Source organism: Ciconia boyciana, chromosome 2 (genome assembly GCF_034638445.1).
Source record: "Ciconia boyciana chromosome 2, ASM3463844v1, whole genome shotgun sequence".
NCBI classification, from domain to species: domain Eukaryota; kingdom Metazoa; phylum Chordata; class Aves; order Ciconiiformes; family Ciconiidae; genus Ciconia; species Ciconia boyciana.
The window spans coordinates 141,029,511-141,049,939 of NC_132935.1; the positions used below are offsets into that span (position 1 = coordinate 141,029,511).

At 42.9% G+C, this 20,429-nt stretch overlaps 1 protein-coding gene across 1 annotated transcript in view; it reads right to left on the bottom strand.

Annotated features, from left to right (window-relative positions):
• Positions 1–20,429, bottom strand: part of DYNC1I1 (dynein cytoplasmic 1 intermediate chain 1) — a 196,675-nt gene that overhangs the window by 21,127 nt on the left and 155,119 nt on the right. The window contains exon 15 of the mRNA XM_072851493.1: positions 5,053–5,193. Coding sequence (XP_072707594.1) covers positions 5,053–5,193 — 141 coding nt within the window. The remainder of the gene's footprint in view (positions 1–5,052; positions 5,194–20,429) is intronic.

Genomic DNA, 20,429 nt, shown 5'->3' on the forward strand with positions numbered 1-20,429 from the left:
TCTGTCCTCATTGTCGGCACAATGCAGCAGAAGCAGGAACAAAGCAGCTTGAAGGTGGTATTAAAGCCTGATCTGAACACTGACAAACTGACAAGATTAACAAAAACAGTATTTTGCTGACTTCATCTCGGTTCTCTGGCTGCAGCTTTATATTGTAGTTGTGAGATAGGTCCAAAGATCCAGGAGAAAAATAATTTTAAAACAAACATTGTATAGTTCCCATGCCAATCTTCTTCTCCTCAGCTCTAATGCCTTCATTGTGTCACACAAGATGAGTGATGGTAGGAAGCTGAACCTTTGCAGGCTTCCCGAGACTCTTGTTACAGCCACAGCACATGCGCAGCTACGCCAGCAGCAGGACAAGGACTGGGAAGCAGGGCTGCTTGCCTTGCACCTCTCCCCTGGAGACTCCCCACTCTTCCTCCTCCTCCTCACCCACGCTGACACAAGACTGCAAAACCAAACTGGCACCTCAAGCACAACGAGCCTGCCAAGCTAAAGCGTCACCTCTGCAAAGGACTTTGCAGTCGTGTCCTGAGCCCCACATGTGAAATGCAAGAGTATTTTGTTTGCAGAATGATGTAGAAATAATGCTGGATAGCAATCAGAAAGCAGATACCATCCTCCCCCCACTTTAAGAAGTCATTCAAATGCAAATAAGCTACTGGACTCATCTCCCCATTGTGCAAGGCCTAGGTCCTGTCCAAGGCAGTATTACCCAAAAAAGCTGGCACGCTCTAACTCCTCGCCCCAAGTCTTACTACTTAGTGGGTGAGAGTCAATGGCCTAAATCTGACATGGGGTCATTGATCCATGATAAAATCACAGTAGAAAACAAGCAAGTTTTACTCCTGTGATCACTGATTTCTAAAAAAAAAAAAAAAGCTATTTTAATTCCAGCCAAAATTAATTTCATAACATTTGGAAATGGGTTTCTTCAAACAACAACTAAATGCCACATTTTAGAGGACTAATCCACTAACCAGCTATGTTTCTCAGAAAACTGTAGATCAAAGATATGTGTTTCATATACAAATATACACAGTGCATATTTAAGGCACTGAATTTTCACAAAATCTTTCAGAAGGCTGAAATACATAACTCTAGAGCTGGGGTTTTTTTGTTAATACAGCATTCTTTCAGTGTTCCACATAAAAATAAGCAGCATGCATGCCGCAGACACAAGACACAACCCATGCTTTTTTTCAAAACCCGATGGTTTTGTAAAATCCTGTTACTATTCCACAAAGCTATCTAACAAAATAAAAAGCAACAATGAAACAGTCTTTAAAAATCTAAATAAAAAGCCTTTTCTCTAGTGATATGGAGAGAAATATAGTCAAACCATAGTATCTTAAAATTGATTTGTCTGCTCTCAATAGTGATAGGTTAAATTACACATGCCTATTATAGATTTCAAAGATAAGAGTTTATTTTATAATGGTAGCATTATGTTTTTAAAATCACAACTGAAATACTTTATAAATTCTCTGAAGTTGGTGCTTGTCATATTTTTAACAATTTTGAAATGAGATTTTAACAGGTAACAGATTAAGAAAGATGCAGTCAGAAAAACCTGCATGTAAGAATATACCTTTTGTTTTTTTACTTTCATTGCTTACGTGGTGTCAAAACCTGCTTGCAAATACATCTGTTATCTGTTTCTAGAAACAGACACCATCTTCACACTTTCAAAACTAAGGTACGGCATGCAAAAAAAGCCAACAAACATTTGAATGGGATATAACACAGCAGAAATAAGCAATTTTGTAAGTCAGTTTAATATTAGTTCATAGATAATAAGACTGACCAATAACCTAAAGACCTCCTCCAATCTTGATCAAAAAAGAAATGTTATGGACACATAGGTAAGAAATCGGCATTTGGTATCCTGAAACTATCTGCAAACCTCACTATAGTGATCCATAAAAATAATAATATAGTTTGCAAAAGAATGAAGGAGGGGGTAAGGATTTTTTGCTTTTTAAGGTTTTTAATATTCATTTATCAAATACAAAATAAACCGTGATGACTTTCATTGCTATTACAAAAACAACTTCTGGTATCCATGGATCAATATGAGGCACACAAATACCCTTGTTACTTTACACCGAGATTTTGAGAATAATTAGATTGATTAAATCTGTGGTACAGCCAAATGATTTTAGTTATTTTGATCAGAAAGCATCTAGCTCTCAGGAGAAATGTTTTTAATAAGTTTGGGGAGTAACACTAGTGGAAACGGTGTTACAGTTCAAAAATTTGAAGGTAGCATATTGTAACTAAAAGCAGGTATTTTCTTAATTGGTTTACAAAATAATACCTAAATAATAACGTGGCTTATTTCCCAAATTAAACAAAACCAAGTCTCATTAGTAACAATCATATCTAGTTCCTACACAGATTTTTATCAATAGCTAGCAGTTAAACACATTAATATACCTGTCATTTTCTACTGTCTTCACAAATACTTTGACATCACATATCTGACAACTAAAAGTAATAACAATCTAAAAAATAGTTGTTTCAAGATTTCTTATTACAAAGGCAACAGTGCTGGCAAGGACTTTTTCTTAGCAAATAGCAGTGTAGACTTAAACGGTGTAATCAATTACAGAAATCTTGAAAATTATAAACTAATTATGACCTACCAGATAGAGGCTAAAAGCAAACAGCGATCACTTCCAGTTATGATGTTTAAAAGAACTGCTTACAATTCTCTCTTTCAGTGGTACTTTTGCTGCTTCTCCTGCATAACAAAATCTCACATCTCTTCAGAATCTGCCAGTTTATCATTTATAGAGATTTTTAAATTTGTTTCATCAGTGCTCAGTAAGGAAATCAAATGGTATTTCTGTCTCCAAGTTCAATTCTCATAAAAATACAAAGTTCAGATACCATGGAAATAATTTCAGTCTGATCCTTACATGAGAGCTGATTTTGACCTCTCAGAATGGAAATGATTTGTGAAATCAGGGGTGGCCTTGCATGCAGAAGAAAAGCAGGATCAAGCTTGAAATTATTTTTTTCCAATGTTCCTATGTATTTATATGTAAACACACTGAAAATATATCAGCAGTTTTCTATGTACAGCCTTGTTATTGATGGGAATGGGATCAAGCGGTCCATACTAATTTTTTGGAAAGAAATTAGGGTCTCATTGAGTTAAATGGCAAAACATCAGTTGATTTCAAGCAGAGCAGGATTTCAGCCCTGGTATTTGGGGGGAAAGGGTTATTTTTTTTTCTTCTTAAAATGCTGGGTTTTATGCTCTGTGTTTAAGCCTGCATTAATGAGAACACCTGAAGGATATGTCCCTCCCTTCCCAAAATAAATTCTGAGGAGACTCCTCCTGTATATCCTCCAGCTGTATGTGCTCTAATTAAAAAGGCTGCACTGCTTCCTGCTCAGAGCACTTCAAAAGGCCTTGCTGCTCCCCTTGACAATGCAGCGCCCGGTGCTGGTTCCTCTTACCTGTCCATGCTTATTTATGGCAAGCACCACTCACTGGAAGCCATAAACTGCGCCTGTATTTTACTCTGTCTGAAATGTATAGCATTTTTATGTGAAAGGAGTATTAATGATCAAACTAGTCTTAAAAAAAAAAATTGTAAAAAATAGGGTGTATGGGGGAAAATACTGCCACTTGCTCTTCGGTCTTCTCTTTTTTGGAAATGAAAAGAAACTGTCAGTTAATACATGACTTTTACAGTCCATTTGTTCTTAATTTTACATAGCATTAAGTAAAAATATGCAAGACTTCAGTTGTAGAAAAATATTTCAATTCTCGTGCTGAATACTGATTGCTGACACCTCAAGAGACATGACAGGTATTTCTCAAACCCATTTTTTGGAGAAACTCAAAGCCAGAAAAAATAGTACCAATATAAGTCTGCAGCATTTTTAAAAATCTGAAATAATAGGAGGAAAAAGGGGTATTCAGCACATTTAGATTTTTTTTTTTTAATACAGTATTTACCATTCTCAATCTCTGCAAAAAGCTCTCTGATTAATCCTTTCTCATCTGTGAAATTTAAAGGTGCAACATTTCCTCCCCAGTGGTCCCCACTATTTAGTTAATAACGATGGAAAGAAAACTTGTTTTTATTTTTCATTTGCATTTGTGCCTTTAAGTTTCACAGCAAATTTTAAAGAGAAAAAAGGTGAGGGTATAAAACCACAAACAACATGTGAGAGAGATGCCCTGTGCTTAAAAAACCCAAGCAGAGTAGCTAGCGACTCAGAAAGGCGGGAGGCAAGGGAAGATGCAGGCGCACGCTGGGTTTCTGTCACGCTGGAGGCACTGGTACGGAGCTTGCAAGTTATCATCTCCAGAGGATCTGGAGCAGAGGATGAATATGAAGGGAAATGAAGTCTCCCACCCAAACACGAATCGCCTCCCGAGCGCGGGAGGCTGGCGAAGGCTGCCCGGCGCCTCGGCCCATGCCGCAGGCGGGACCGCTGGCAGGCCTGTGGCGGTTGCGGCCGGGCTGCCAAGGTGTGACCACCTGAGTGAGGGGAGGCATCGAAAACGTGGCCTTTGAAGCGCCTGGCTGGAGCGCAGTGTGCCAGAAACGGGGGGATAAAAAAACTACAAAACGGGCGCGGTTTAAAAGTGCACATTAAAATAACAGAGAGGGGAGGGAGGCTCCTTCCAGAGGCAGCACGGCGGCTATTTATTTGTATTGGCTTTCTGCCGGGGGTACCGGAGTCGGCCCTCCCCACCCCTGACAGGTACCCGAGAGCAGCAGCCCAGCCGCGGGGGAGGGAGGCGGGAGGGAAGGCGGGCGGGGGAGGGGGGCGGTCAGGCCCCCCGGCAGCGGGACCTGCCCTCCCCGCCGCGCCCCGGGGCGCGGGCGGCGGCCGACGCCGGGCTCCCCGCGCCCTGAGGGAGCGCGGCGCCCCCGCAGACCCCCGGCGGGGGGGCGAAAGGGTGCTCGGCAGCGCCGCGCCGCCGGCCCTCACAGGGTTAAGGTCTCGTCCGGCGCCCCGCCGCCCGCCCGCCCTCGCCTTCCCGCCACCGGCCGCCGTCGGGCCGCCGCGCCGCCTCACCTCGGTGTCGTTATTCAGGTTCCACAGATCCAGGCGCCCCATCCCGTCCACGCAGGCGAAGAGCGCGGGATGCACTGGCGACCACATGACATCGTAGACATAGTCGGCATTGTCTTCAAAGGAGTAGAGCGGCTTGTTGTGCTGTAAAGCAGAGAGAAGCATGAAGACTTCGTGGCGCTAGTGCTGCCTGGGGCTGTCTGGCGAGTCTAATTAAAAACTTTGCACATTTACAAAGTGTCATAAAACTTCCCCAGATGAAAGGTCCTCGCGAAGGGTGGGACTGCGCTTTAATAGGGCAACAACTGTCCGGTGGGATAAATGAGATGCCCGGCGTGAGGGGTGTGGGACGCGCGGGTGACGGGGCGGGGGGAGCGCCCGCGGCCTCTCCCGCTCCCGGCGGCACCCCGGCGGCGGGGGGGCGGGGGGGTGCGGCAGGCACGCAGGCACCGCCGCGGCCGCCCGAGCCGGCCGCGGTGGCGGTCGCAGCCGGTGAGGATCGTGAGATCGGCGGGGAGCCGCGCGGCGCCCTCCGCGGCCCTCCGCGCACCGCGGGCGGCGCCTGCCACCTAGCGGCGGGCGGGGCGAGCGCCCGCACCCCCTGCCGGGCCCGCGCGCCGCCTCAGGGCCCGGCTTCCCGCCGCCGGCCCTCGCCCTGCGGCGGCCCCGCGGCGCTGGCGGAGCGGCGTGCCGACAGCCGTGCCCGGCTCGGCCGGGAGGGAAGGCTGTCATCTCCAGCAGGCGGGAAGTCGGGGGGAAGTTGGGAAGTACACCAGGAGCAAAGTGTAATCGTCCGTCATGAATTATTCATCGCATCTGGCTTGTCTAATTTTTGCATAATGGCTTCGCTAATCCCCGATCAATTAATGGAAAATGAAATTTGAATGATAATGAAAACTCCAGAGATGAAAGAAATTAAGTATTCTCACGGCTTGTGACAGAAATCTAAACAATGGGACTTCTCTGAGGGTCTCCCTGCCTCCCTCCCTCACCCGCCAGCTGCCTGCGGCGGCCCTGCGGCCTCCCCGGCAAGCGGGGCACGGCGGCGGCGAGGGCCGCGGCCCCCAGCCGGCCTCTGGCCAAGACTTCCACGAGAAATAAAGTACCACATAGGCTGCCTCTGTAAACGTCCAAGTTGTATCTATAGGATACCTCGCTCAGGTCCCTCTAGAATGCGTCCCCGTTCATTTTACAAAGGAAACAATATCAGGAATGCCCACAGTGCACTGCGTAGCCGTGCATTATTTTTCCGAAAAGTGGAGCGACTGATTGCAATTATTATATCGCTTTTCTTTGGTATATTATTAGTTTCGAACAATAAAGCAATCTGTTTAATCTCGCCAGTTTTGTTTCCAGTCCTCCCGCACTCCACAGGGCTTCGTTTGGTGTTGGGCCTGCAAGCGCTGCGGCTCAGCATGTGGACGGGTGTGTGTGCGCACACCTCTCTCTATACTGCTGTATTTGTCAGTAGTCGCACGACGTGTTGTTATTGCAGTACTGTACTGTAAATAATTTAGGTATATTTCTGTTCATCACAGGTATCACAAAAAACTATAAAAAGCATCCAGAGATTTAATCACACAACTTTGTCCTTTGAAAAAAATACCGAAGATACAAAGAGATCAGGTTCTATAGGCCAGTTTTTCCTATACTTGAATTAATGAAAGACACTTCGAATGATTACAGGATCAGGTCCCAGATTTTCATAACTGACCTAATGCTTTTTGTGCATTTCCTAAGAATAGAAAACATTTTGGTTTGTGTGACAATAAAATGAAATTAGCGCTTGAGCTTATTAGCTGAAATTTATATAACATTTTAATTGCTTTTCCAAAGCTGGAGTTTTGCAAAAGAAAAGAAAAAAAATTACAAGAATATTTTCTTACCTAAACAAGGTCTTGTTCTCCAAACATATGTATCTGCTTAGTATATTATCAGTACCAGTGGAGTTACTTACACGTGTTAATGGAATTACTTACATGCCTGTGCTAAAGCATTTGCAGGGCTGAGGGCCAAATGAAGACTAAGCTTTTGAAGAGGCAGAGGTATTTAATAGGAAATTTCAAAGTGAATCTCTTCAGCTGTTAGCTGGGAAATAGTATTTCTAGTGGGCCGTACGGATCCACTGTCTATCCACTGTATTGTGTATTTTCACTGAAAACATCTAATTTAGGTTCAAATACATCAACCGTCTAAATGCTGGAAAAATGGGCATTGAACACAATAGTACACCGAAAGGAAAGGAAATCTGGTCAACTGCGAGGTGGCTGGTATTTTTCTTATTCATGGGAAATGTGCTGCACATACAGCACTTTAACATTTAATGTCATGGGAGAAGTAACAAAATTCCAAAGAAATAAGAGGACTATTAAGATATCAATCAATCCAGGGCAGATTTCAGTCAGCATTTCCATTCTGTCAACATATCAAAACTTGTTTTGATATTATTTTGAGTGTGACACTTTTATGCTCTTTCTAGTTCTGCCAGTTTTTTTTCCAAGTCATGCCTAAAGACCAAAGCATTAGAAGGAAAGGTCAGGAGATGTGGTTCTGGTCTGTATCTTGCTGTTCTCATGCTGTACAATCTCTGGCAAATAGCTTTAGCTGATGTGCCTCAGTTTCCCTCTTAGCAAAATAAAACCACTTTCGGACTGCTGGTATTTGAGGTGAAAAGCACAGCAGATATGCAGTGTGTATTGCCTTTACCGTAACAGTGGAAATATTCAGTCAGATAGGAAGTTGGAGGGAAGATCTGGGCAACAGGAATGATACGGCTTTTGAGAAAGATCTCAGACGTGCAAGGAATGACATACGAATGAATGGAGATGAATAGGGAGTGGAGCACTATATGGAAATAAGGAATTGCAGCCATGTGAACAGCCCAAGCAAAAGGCAAGATCAACTGCAGTGTGGTTGGGAAAACAGGGAGAAATGATATGGCACCACTAGGCCGTGGTAGTGGAGCTGAGCTACAGCCTTCATAGTGCCCCCAGTATCTCTGCCCTCCCAGCTTGGCTAGCCTCCAGTGGAAAAAAAAAAGTATTTCCCTAGCAGAAAAAAAAAGTATTTCCCATAGTGTGTCTTGTTGTCTTGCACTGTTTAACTAGCGAAGAACAGAACGGCATCAGGTCAGGCTGGAGGTCCCTCTTGCTTAGCATCCTGTCTTCAATACTAAGAGCGAGTGACCTTTCTTAACAGCTGACATTTCATTCTGGTCTGATTTTGCCCACTGAGAGCAGTTATGTTGATTTCATTGTGAACACTCGATTTGTAAGGTTAAGTGTGTATATAAATGTTTGCAGGACTTCCTTACTGTAAGCCTGTTAACTAAGGGCCCAGGCCTGCAGATTCTTTTAATGTAAGGATTTATGAGTAAGGACCAATACCAACCACTTTTAGAAAATGTTGAAATGTGGAACCATGTAAAGGTCACTTTAAAGCAGTTTTAAATTACCAAAACTTCAAACTTACACAATCTATAACTAACATATGGCTATTATTATAAAACAACTGAAATTTAAACTTGATGAGCTTTCATTCTTAAATATCAACCCACTCTGTTATTCAATAGAACAGAAGAAATAGTTTAAAGCAGTATCTTCAGAAAAACTTGGGCCAAATCTACTTATTACTGTAAAAGAGAGTTTGGAGTGAAAATGTGGCCCTACTGAATTGATGGAGTTTTGCCATTGATTTCGATAGGACAGGATTTGTGCATTTACTGGAAAAAGCCAATTCCAAGACACATGGTTTTGTCTCATTTATTTAAGCATGTCATCAAAATCTATTGTTCATCCTCAGTGTTTGTATATGGGCATTGTTTAAAAGAACAATGCAGAGTGAACATTTTAAATACATGGGAGCTGTCTAGGAATTAGCACTTGTCTATGAAATAAGAAACTCACCTAAATAAATACTACATATTTATATAAAAGAGGTCTTTTTTTCCACATATAAATTTGACCAGTCCATTCCACTTATTTGCATAGAAGAATTTTCTTTAATCCAGGAGGCGCCACACATAAAGTAGCTAATTATCCATATAATGTATACATATCCACAGGTTTTAACTAGCATCTGACTTCTGAAAAGCCATGGAAAAAGCTATTTGCTTTGCCTGTTTCATGAAAGGAGCGTTTTACACGTTGGCACAATTTCTGTGGGTGTCAGCTCCACCTAAAGGTACTTCCCTAGACTGTACCTTCAGCAGTACAAATGTATGGTGACACCACATACTCTGTTGTCTCCCCTTCTTTCTTTCTACTCCATTGTCTTCCATTCTAAAGACAATAAGCCAAGCCCGTACTTCTGGTTCACACTCAACAACAGCCACGAGTGTTGTGCGGTATTGTAAGTTGATTCAAGCTAATTTGATTTTTCTAGGTGTGCAGCATTAAATATGACAGATTCATTAGTCCTTGGCATAGAAACTTTCTGAACAAGCTGATGTGTTTGTTTAGGCTCAAGCTCTGGCTCTTGGGTACTTGGAAAGAGCAGAGCCAGAGCAGTCCTGAGCAGAGTGGCTGCTCTTGTGTCTGGCCCTTGAACAAACCAGGGAATAGAGGGTTGGAACGAGATGATCTTTGAGGTCCCTTCCAACCCAAACCATCCTATGACTCTATGAATGTGGCCCCTATAGGACCAAATATTGTATAAATAGCCTTTATTCATTAAAAACCAAAAAACCCCCATAAAATGGTGTCAAAGGAAGACATCTCTTCCAGCATAGATAACACATAGAGAAGCAAAACTCTACTGTCTTAATTTAAAGCAAGTGTTACAGTGTCACACTGACCAGAGGGATGTGAAAGAAACTGGGACAGGGCACAGCTTGTGGGACTTCCACTCAGGTTAGGATCTGAGCTCGTTCACTGTTTTATAGACCCTATCTGCTAGGCCCAGTCGTCTCCACCTTGAGAGAGACATCCTACTACTTTGCTGAATCCAGGTTCATCTTTTCCTTTCTGACCCTGCCAGTTAGCCCGGCCAACCCAAAAGATGCAGACAGTATAAGCAGAAACTAAAAGCTGCTGGGAATTTTGAGGCAAATACTCCTCAAATCAGCTTTACCTTGGTTTTGACCTTTCCTCCTTCAACAGTTTCCTTCCTGGGTCACCTAATGTTAGCTGTTTGGGGTTACTTGTGCATACCTCTTGTGGTGGTCCTCTGCTGCGTATAAGGCTCTACTACTCTTGTAAGCCTTCATGTTCTCCATTTGTATGGAGTTAAAGAGGCCCTGGTTTTTATTCAGACGGATTGATCTCCATGGGAATTTTGCCAGTTCTGGACGGCCATGTTTCTCCCAAATCTGTTTTCTAATAGTTATGATAATTTAGGATAATCCAATAGCTCCTGCTTTAATATTATACTTGTGGAACTTGACTTAGTTCAGATTTTGCTAGCTTTTAAAAGCTACAGCAATCCCAGGAACTGTTATGAGATGCCATAAATCAGAGGCACTAGTTACAGATACATCCCTGATGGCTCAGCAAAGCCTGCCTGCATTCTCCCCGAAGGGTATCATTATCCCACAGACCCCGATACTATACAACTCACAACTTGCAGTCTGCTCCACCTTTTCCAGGATGAGCCAGACCTTCAAGGATGGCAATGGGAAAGCAAAAGGGGGATGTTTACGCTCTTCAGCTTTAGCCACCCAATGTCACTGTCTAACTGAGGTGCCCTAAACTGAGTTACATGAGTAATAGCTCCTTTACCTGTCTTTAAATTCCTTCTGGCAGTCAGATTCAGTGCTGAATCACAGATGAGCCTCTGGGGCTCAATGGACATTTCACTGGGCTATGACGTATGTACATGTTGTGTTATCTCACTGTCAGATGATTATTAGGTCGCTGAATCAAGTCTAAACTGTATTTTTGGGCAAGGGAACAGGCTTCATTTTTAGACTCAGTAGTAACAGAGGGGAAGAAATGAGTGTGGAAATGACCCCTGCACTATTCACAGTCCTGTTTTATTTAAGTACTGTAGCGTTACTACGCTGATTGGTTTTTGGCATCCTAAAAGTTGCAGACCATCAAGGCAGAAAACTGCTCACTTTTAGAAATGATTGTTCTTGCAGAGATGCTGAAACTGTTGCCTCTCTTAATTGCCAATAATAAAAGAAAGTCCAATATTTTTGCATAAACATGTGGGAATTATTATAGATGGAGGAGGGGACAAGGGTGAAACCAAAAGGAAAGGGGCTATGAGAGCAGACCAAGTCTGGAGATAACATGATGATTAAATTTTTGTGGTTTTCTTCAAAGTCAAAGTGTCACGGGTGAGCATACAAGAAGGAAGCAAAGGAAAAAAGGTTTGATGATTGGCACAGGCGGTTTTAATGAGAACCGATCTTAATGTCTAATACTGTGGCATGGAGAAAAAGAAAAGAACTCAGGAAGTCAGACATCACCTGACTTTCAGGAGCATCAGAAAGTCAGACAGCAGAGCTTTCGGGATCTGTGGAGATAGTCTGGAAGCTATACTGACAGGTAAACTGCTTATTTTGTTAATCCTCCTTAACTGTTTTACGTCCTCTGCAGAGATGTGACACCTTCAGGCTGTGCTGCTAGACTTCAGTTGTTCGTTTTGGGTCTTCCAGCTCTCTTCTACCCTGCCTTTCCACTTACTCAATGGAAAAAGATCTTTTCATTTTCTGAAGAAAAAAAGCAGAAAGTATGGCATTCCTCTTCACCACTGCATATTAGCTGAGGAACTATTTTAAGTGAGTTTGATATAAATGTGTATTACTTGATGCCTAATGTAAATTTAAATGAATTAATGATATCTCCTTGCCATGGATGAACTTTACAAACATCAGAAAGCACGTAAGGTCTTGAAACTCTACAAAACAGGCTTAAGAAAGATTTTATGAAGAAGCTAATATGCAGACTGGATTATAGTGAGGCACCAGGGAGGACAGTATTCCTCAGCTCACTTTTCTCCCCAGTTCCTACTGGCCAAGCTGGTGTATGCTTGTTTCTGCGTTTTAGGTCATCCAGTTTCATTCCCAGTCTGGAGCCCCTCTTACTCCACACTTGCCAGAGCTGTGCCTACAGGTTTCCACTGCTTGAGGTTTAATACTTTCTGCTCCACTCGCCCACATCAAGCTGGATGCAGTGTGGATGGCAACAGTGGAGAAGCCTGTACAGGTATTTGCCATTTGTTCTGTATTTCCTCAGACTGCTGACTTCATCACTAAATGTTAATCAGGTTTTCCACCTTTTATTTAAAACATGCTTTAAGCAAGCCAGCACTTCTTCCTATCCTACTAACTATGCATTTCAGTCACGAGATTTCTTTAGAAATACTATCATTTTCTTTTGGAATTTCTACCTCCTTCTAAAGATGGCTCAATTTCTTCTTTTAAGAAGCTCAAAACACTATAGAAGGTCTTATTGTCCCTGCCTAGCAAACTGATTCACAGTTTCTGTAGCTCATACTCCTGCCTTTATATTACTATATTCCTGGATTTTTTTCAGAGAAGCACTTGGGGGACTTGCTGAGAAATACGAGCTAGGTATGGTTTTGCTAGACTGACGGAAGAATCACCAAATCCTGGTCAGAGGAAACACTGAACACAGAAAGGCGGATTTGGTCTTCTATCTCCAGTTGTCACTCCTTGTTTATATCCCACATAGGTGGGATCAGGAAGCAGAGCTGGAGAGTGAGTGGGATGCTTTGGGAGAAGCTGGATCACTGTGTTAGCAGTCTCTCGTCATGCAGGAGAGACAGTGGCATGCACTTACATCCTGAGCCTGCTCCTGTTGGAGTCAATGGGACTGGTCTCCCTGCTTCGGGCCTCAAGTTGTTAAAGAGAGGTAGTTTAGCTCAAATTGCGAGGCGAGGAGGGGAGCAGGATAATGTAGCTGCAGTTTCAGGGGGTTGTTTCCCACCCCTGTGACTCTGATGGGAACATTCAGTATGAGGCCCCTGAAAATTCAATTTTTCTTTTTAATGGAAAATGCTGCTTCATCATGGCCCAACATTGGATGTGGACTCAGCAAATTACCAGGCTTTCAAGCGACTCTGCTGCTGCAGTTCCAGCTGCCAGTAAGCACAGGCAGGAGCATAGGGAACATTGCAGAACGGCTGACAGGTCCTGATGTTACAGCACTGTCTGCTGAATGGTCAAGATTAGTACTTGTAGCTGCTGCCACCAGGATGCCCGCAAAGCTTTCATGGGTCAGCAAGCAACGACTTTGAAGCTAATTATTATTGAAGAGAACTCCATCTTGTAGGATTTTGAATACAGTTCCTTTTTTTTACTGATAACAAAAGTTTCTCACATAGCAGAGAAAGGATGGCTGCGTGAAGCAGGTGGGAGACAATTTCCATTAGGGAAGAAGTCCTGGGCTTTATATATTGATAATTTTGCTGAAATGTTTCACTATTGCATGTGAGCTTGATCCTCCAGAGTAATTCTGCAACAGAACAGTCAGTGGGAGGTTTGCATTTTGATTTCAGGGGAAAAAGGAATCACGACTTTTTTTTGTACAGATTATATGAGCTCCTGAAATACAATTCTGCTTTCCATGTGCAAATAAAGCTTTCACTGGATTTATGTTAGGGTTTTCTGAAATAGAATTTAGCCCACTTAATTTTGCAGAACAACCTCAGTATTTTAGATGACTGTTTTATTTTTATGTGTGTGTGTGCCATTCTTCACAAAGCGTTTCACAAAGAAGAAGCATGGTTCGCGTGAGTAAATGAAGTATGTCGGCCAGCTGAAGAATATTTTCCTATCACTTTTCAAATATGGCTACACCGAAAACCAAAATCATGAGAAACATTTCATGTGAAGGACTTGGGGCTGATTTCAAGCCACCTGACTTCACTTTGGTTTTGCTCTTTAAAATTACCTAGAAAATACCATAATCTTCTTTTTTGTACAGCTGGGTGAGAGCCAGACCTCTGGCTCCAGAGGTAAAGGGCAAAAACTAAAAAAATCCTGTCTGAACAGGCAACTCCACCCTCTTCCCCAAGTCAGCTTGGCCTTTTGACAGAAAGTGAGCTCTGAAGCAAATTCATTCATTGCCTTGTTTTTGGACAAAACTCAAAATTCTGAACTCACACCACAGAGAGACCGTTTCCATGAAATCCAGCACGATATATTATCACCCTTTGTCTTTTCCTGTAATCAGATAAAATGAGCATTTGGACAGTGATTGATCAGATTAATAATTTTAATTGCTTTTATCAAAGAGAAAAGCCTGCACTGGAAATGCAGTGTTGTCAAAGGAAGGTGATTGCCTTATGAGCAGAGTCAAGAAGGAGCTCTGTGTTCTGATGCAGCAGTGGGGGGGACTGTTCCAGTCAGGTATCCAAAATAAGAAGGGTTAAATCACCCCCTGAGCTAGACGTTTAAGCCTCACCAAAATCAATGGGAGGGAAGGATTAGTAAAGGATTCCACAGAGAGAAGAAAATAGGGGAACTGTCTGTATTCAGTCCACCTACTCCCAAAATAGGCTAAAGTTTTGGTCTCCCTCACAGTACATTCTTTTCCTCTTTTTCTACTTGATGTTATTTCTTATGCCTCCCTAAACTCTCCGGGCCCTTTTGAGATCACCCACCATGGCACTAGAGACAGATGCAGATTGCATCCAGATTCAGTGGGGTGGTAGGTGCAGAAAGCCAGAGGTTCTGACACCCCTATAGTTTGATTTAGCATCTGGTCAGAGCACACCCTGGCGTTCTTCTGCTTGTATCTTAGCTTTTCCAGCTGCAGAATCAAGGTATAGCTGTGTGTGTGTGGTGTGGGATAAAGAGGCTGATTCCTTCCTGGTAGTGGTTTGGGAGAAGCCAGAATAAGAAGACAGACCCAGGAGCTCAGAAGTGCTGCCATATCTGCCAGTTTAGATATGACCCGAGGCTGTCCAGATGCAAGAAAGCCATCAAAAGCTACAACAACTGATTATCTGCCAGACTCGGGCTCCTGTATAGTCAGTGGTGGGAAGTAATGGTGGTACCTCCAAGAGATGTCTAATACATGCATTGCAATTACTTCTTTCCAGTGGCTGCATAAGAAACCAAAGTATGGAAGCCCTAAATAATAAAGGATCCAGGAGGATCCAACTTCATATGCAGTAAGAGTCATCAGAAATGCCTCACGTGCTAATGTGAGAAGACTGAATATGGCCCAAAGGATTTAGGAAAGCTTAGAAAATAACATTAAGAATGAACAGGTCCAAGACTGAAAGTAGTGATACTTTCTAAATTTCACTAAGTCCAGCTCTCATCTACACTTAAGTGTAGGCAAGATAAGGTACACGAGCAAGCTCTGCATTTCACCAGTCCATTTAGCTGTCAGAGACCAGTCTGATCCTGTTACAAACTGGAGAAGTAGGGCTGGCCCCAAGTGGACAAAACTGGTTTTCATCAGGAAGTGTCAGCACATTAAAATCAAAGCTTTACTCTGAGAAGATCCTACTTTCAATGAAACCAGAGTTGTTCATAGGCACAAGATACAGCTCAGAGCAAAATGGCAAGATCATCACAGCACTTCCTCCCCTTAGGGAAGACACATGTTGCAGTCCTACTCAGGCAGACCTTTGAAGCATGGCTTGGTGCCCAAACCACCAGCTTACAGGATACTCTCGTGGAGCTCCTACACCCTTCATAAATAACTGCATATTCACTGGAATGGGAACATCTTCCATAAGGCAGGGGAATGCTATATACCATTAACCACTACCATCAGTGTCTCTAATCTGTGATCCACTCTAATCACCTGCCATGGGACTTCACTAAATCGAGTCATTGACTCCAGCATTTCCAATTACAGTTAAAACAATTTTCATGAGGGAGAATTCACCAAGTTGTTGTAATAGTTCACTAAGTTTACTGTCCTTTTGTCATGACTACATGTTTGACTAAATTTCTATTTGAATCTTTAACTTCACACAATGCTATCTATAACACAAGAGGCTCTCACTCACCCACTTAATGTGATTGAAATTATACTAGAAAAAAATCTGAGCCAGTAACCAGATATCTTGATACATGGTATTTGTAATGTAAAAAATAGTAAGTTCTTAATCTTAAAAAAGTGACGACCTGACCCTGTTATTTTAGTAAACTTCAAAAATTTCCCATTTGTGAGTGCATTGTTTTCTTGGTGACTAATCCACACAATCATGTAATGCTCTGATTCATTCTGCTACACCATTTTCCATCACAGTAAGTGTGGTCTATCAAGTTGATCCTATCAGATCCTATCAGCCAGGCTTTTGGGGAAGGGGACTGAGGGGGTAGAGGTACCGATCTTTAGCAACACCACTACCACCACATGCTTCTTTGCATTGTTCTCGTGATAGGCTTCAGCTTGACCTCTGAGGAGACAGTGTTCAACCTCTAGACCAAATTAAAACCAGTGGAGTTTGAAGTTATATGCTGATAGGAAGCTATGAAAGTGCAAAGTAAAATAATTTACTCCCAAGAGTCAGGAGGACTGGGTCATACCAAGGTCATCAGCAAACAGATGGGCGTAAGATATTGAAGGTACAGAAATGTACATGAAGGCATATAGCATAGAAATGTGAATTTTTGCTATTTAAAATGTGGTTTCTCAAAAAGCACAACAGTCTGCAGACTGGAACAACACAGGACACCAAAAGAGAAGAGCAGCATGTGAAGAGCATAAGAAAGAGAACACAAAGGACAGGGACTAGGAAGGAGCTACCAGTGATGCACATGCTAGTAAGGCAAAACAGCACGGACACAAAAGCAGGTAGTCTGTCACTGAAAGCACACATGTCCTCTGGTTCAATGAGTCCTTGCTAATGGTTATGTGGTGAGAGTCCCTCCTCTGATTATGGCGCTCACCACCATTACTTGAACATTAGGCAAAGAGGGAGATAAGCACAGATGGGGGATACAGCAATGCTGTTACAGTTATTCCAATCTCTCTTCTAGTCAACCGCCCATCTGAGCATGACTTAGGCATGGATGCAAGAGGAGAAAAACAGTCATTAGCACCTCTCCTCAACGGACGGATAAGAGATAAAGGAGACGTGAAGGATTAAAGAGCTAACAAAATCCAGCTCTCTATCCAGACCTTTATTAAGTCCCTCAGCAGCAAATAAGCCATCTTCTAGGCTTTAGCTGAAACTAGCTTGTTTTGCTACACTTTAACAATTCCAAGCTAGCTCCTGTCCCTTGATGCAGTATCTAAAAATTTGCACGCCAAACAGCAATTGCTGATAATAACAATACTTACATTTCATTATTTAACCTCATGCTATTCGTTCATGAGGATTAGTGCTTAATTAATTAACAACACCTAGCGTTTCCACTTTGCGCTTTACCTCTTCAAAGCATCATACAGACAATACCTAATTAAGGGCAGAGCTCCGCAGACACTTCACATCAGGACTTCACTTTGACAGCTCTGCATCCAAGACTTGCTCACATAGTGTAGCATGAATTCAAGTTGAAAGCCCTATTGACTTCATCAGGAACCAGGTAATGCCCTGGCTATCAAGTGACTATCTTTGCAAATTCCTTTTCTTTTCCTGTTGCTCCTAGTTGCTTACTATTCACCGAGGGATCTAATTATTGGCTAATGTGATGGGTGATAATGTGAACCTTGTATTAGTGTTATCTACAAAACCTTCATTCTTCCGTTAGTGAAAACCTTACTCTCAGTCACCTGGTTGAACTGCCTTTGGATAGAAAATGTGTTAACCACAAAAACAGATTATAAAATGTCAAGCCAGAGTTTTTAAGGGAAATGGTGCTTTCAATCCATCAGTCAAATGCCTGCTATGAAAGTGCCTTTCTTCTAAGCACCCCAGGATGCTACACAACATCAATAGACAATATAAGCACAGAGCTTTTATGGTTCACTTTACAATTGGACATTGACTCTGAACCTGTGAAACAGAAAGGAATTGAATTTCATGGCCAAAGAGGATAATGTGCACAGGATTAAGCAGACAACACTGGCAGAAGCAGGAAAGCAATATGGCATTGGATGCTGGTGGATTAAATTTACAAATAAGAAACCAAAGGAATAAAACAATTCTGAGTAAACTCTCATAAACCAGCAGTAGCACTCAATGCTTCATATCAATCCACTATTTTTTTCAGAGAATCAAACATGCTGATGGGTTTATTCAAATCCCACTGATTGACCAGGCCCTGACTATGGGAACTGAACAAAGAGAGCCCTAAATATGTAATAGTTCCAGCCAAGAGAATTATCCAGACAGTATGGAAAGAAACTTCTGCCAGAGTCAAATTGGAAGAAAAAGAAAACACTCATCACAGTTCAAGAACTTGTCTAGTGTCTCAGAGGATGTCTTCACAGGGCAGTGGCTGGCAGTGCAGCAGCCTGGGGCTGCTGCTGCTCAAACCTGCTCCAGAAGAAAGCAAGCGATCCAATACAGCAGCACTGCTTCCAGCTCTGAGTGGTGCTGTGGTGTGTCACATGCGCGTCACAGCTCACATCAGCTAGGTCAAACAGCTTTCTCAGGAAGCCCCTCTTGCCAGATGAGCCACAGATTGATAGATATTAGAAATTTAAATGGTTTGGTTCTTTGAAAACTGACTGTATTGAACAGAAGTTGACCTAACCATTTTGGCACTGAATTCTTCCACAAGGATAACTGTGTACTGCTAACTGCAGTGTCTTTGTGCCCAAAATATGCTGTGTTACTGCTAGAAGTTACTGCTAACTTCTAAAATCCCAGGAGTTTAAAATAAGAAACAGGCCTTATTATCCCTTAATATAATTTCATTTAAGCTGCAGATGGATGGGACCCTTATTGCCATATTCAGCCTCAAGCTGAGGGTCAGATACTCATTCTAGCCTGTTCTGGACATGTATGTTCGGAATTCAGTACCTGCCTTTCATCTTCCCCCCAGTCCCCACAAATGCTTTTCCCCTTACTCAGCTTCAACTCTCCAATATTCCCTTGCCACCAGTTACCACTGTCCAGGACTCCCTTATCTCAGACACCAAACAGCCTAGCCAGCCCCAACCAGCTAACACCTAAGCTCTCCATCACTTGGTTATCCTGCAGCCCTTTCTAACGTTTACCACCTAGGACCCATCCCAGACCCATTCCAGCCTGCCCATGACCACTCCCCTGGACCAATTCTGCATTGGTTAAGGCTGGGTCCACTGATGTATGTGGTTACATGCAAATTAGGTAAATCATTCACCTTTCTTATAACGAGTTTCCTAAAATGTAACACTCAAGACAAAACTGTCAGCTGTGCTCACTGTTGATCAGGAAGAGACACCTGTTAATTAGCATGCACATTGGATCAGGCCATTAACAAATGCATTGTGAAGCTACTATGGAAGCTGATTCAAGTTATTATCTAGGTAACTGTGCTTCTGTTTCCAGCACAAGGCTGTCACAGGAGCCCTTCTGGTAACTTTCATATTTACATTTGCTGTGCATCTATCCTAGCACCTCCAAGCCCTGATGTCTTGGAGGAACACACGCTGAGATACTTCTGACTGGGGTCAGCTGCCAGTACTGGAACTCTGCCGGGTGCAGCTCAAGATGTGAACTAAACACAGGCATAAAAACACAGTTAAGACAAAAGCCTGGTATTTGGAAGGCAGTTCTCTACTCTGGTGTATGACAAAAATAACTGTTTAGATGACTTACATAATTACGATTTTACCTCTCATTCTCCTTTTTTACTCAGCCTGTACAATGATTGGTCTGTTTAGTCTGTCCCACAGTTTTCACTCATGCTGCCATTACCCTATATTCCTACAGTTCTATGGGGTGTTGGGGTTTCAAAGCTTCTGCTGTTCATAGTGCTCTCCCTGTAAGAGGTCACAGGGACATGGCCATAGAGTAGTCAGCAACAGATCCATGGTGGTCAGGAATGTAAGTTCCAGCATGTATTTCCTCCCTGTTTCCAGCCATCAGTGTCTAATGTCATTGGGACAATTTAGAATCATAGACTCGTTTATGTTGGAAAAGACCTTTAAGACCATCACGTCCAACCGTAAACCTAACACTACCAAGACCACCACTACACCATGTCCCTAAGCACCACATCTACACGTCTTTTAAATACCTCCAGGGATGGTGACTTAACCACTTCCCTGGGCAGCCTGTTCCAACGCTTAACAACCCTTTCAGGACAGAGATTTTTCCTAATATCTAATCTAAACCTCCCCTGGCACAGCTTGAGGCCATTTCCTCTTGTCCTATCACTTGTTACCTGGGAGAAGAGACCAACCCCCACCTCACTCCTTTCAGGGGGTTGTAGAGAGCGATAAGGTCTCCCCTGAGCCCCCTTTTCTCCAGGCTAAACAACCCCAGTTCCCTCAGCTACTCCTCATAAGAATTCTGCTCCAGACCCTTCACCAGCTTCGTTGCCCTTCTCTGGACATGCTCCAGCACCTCAA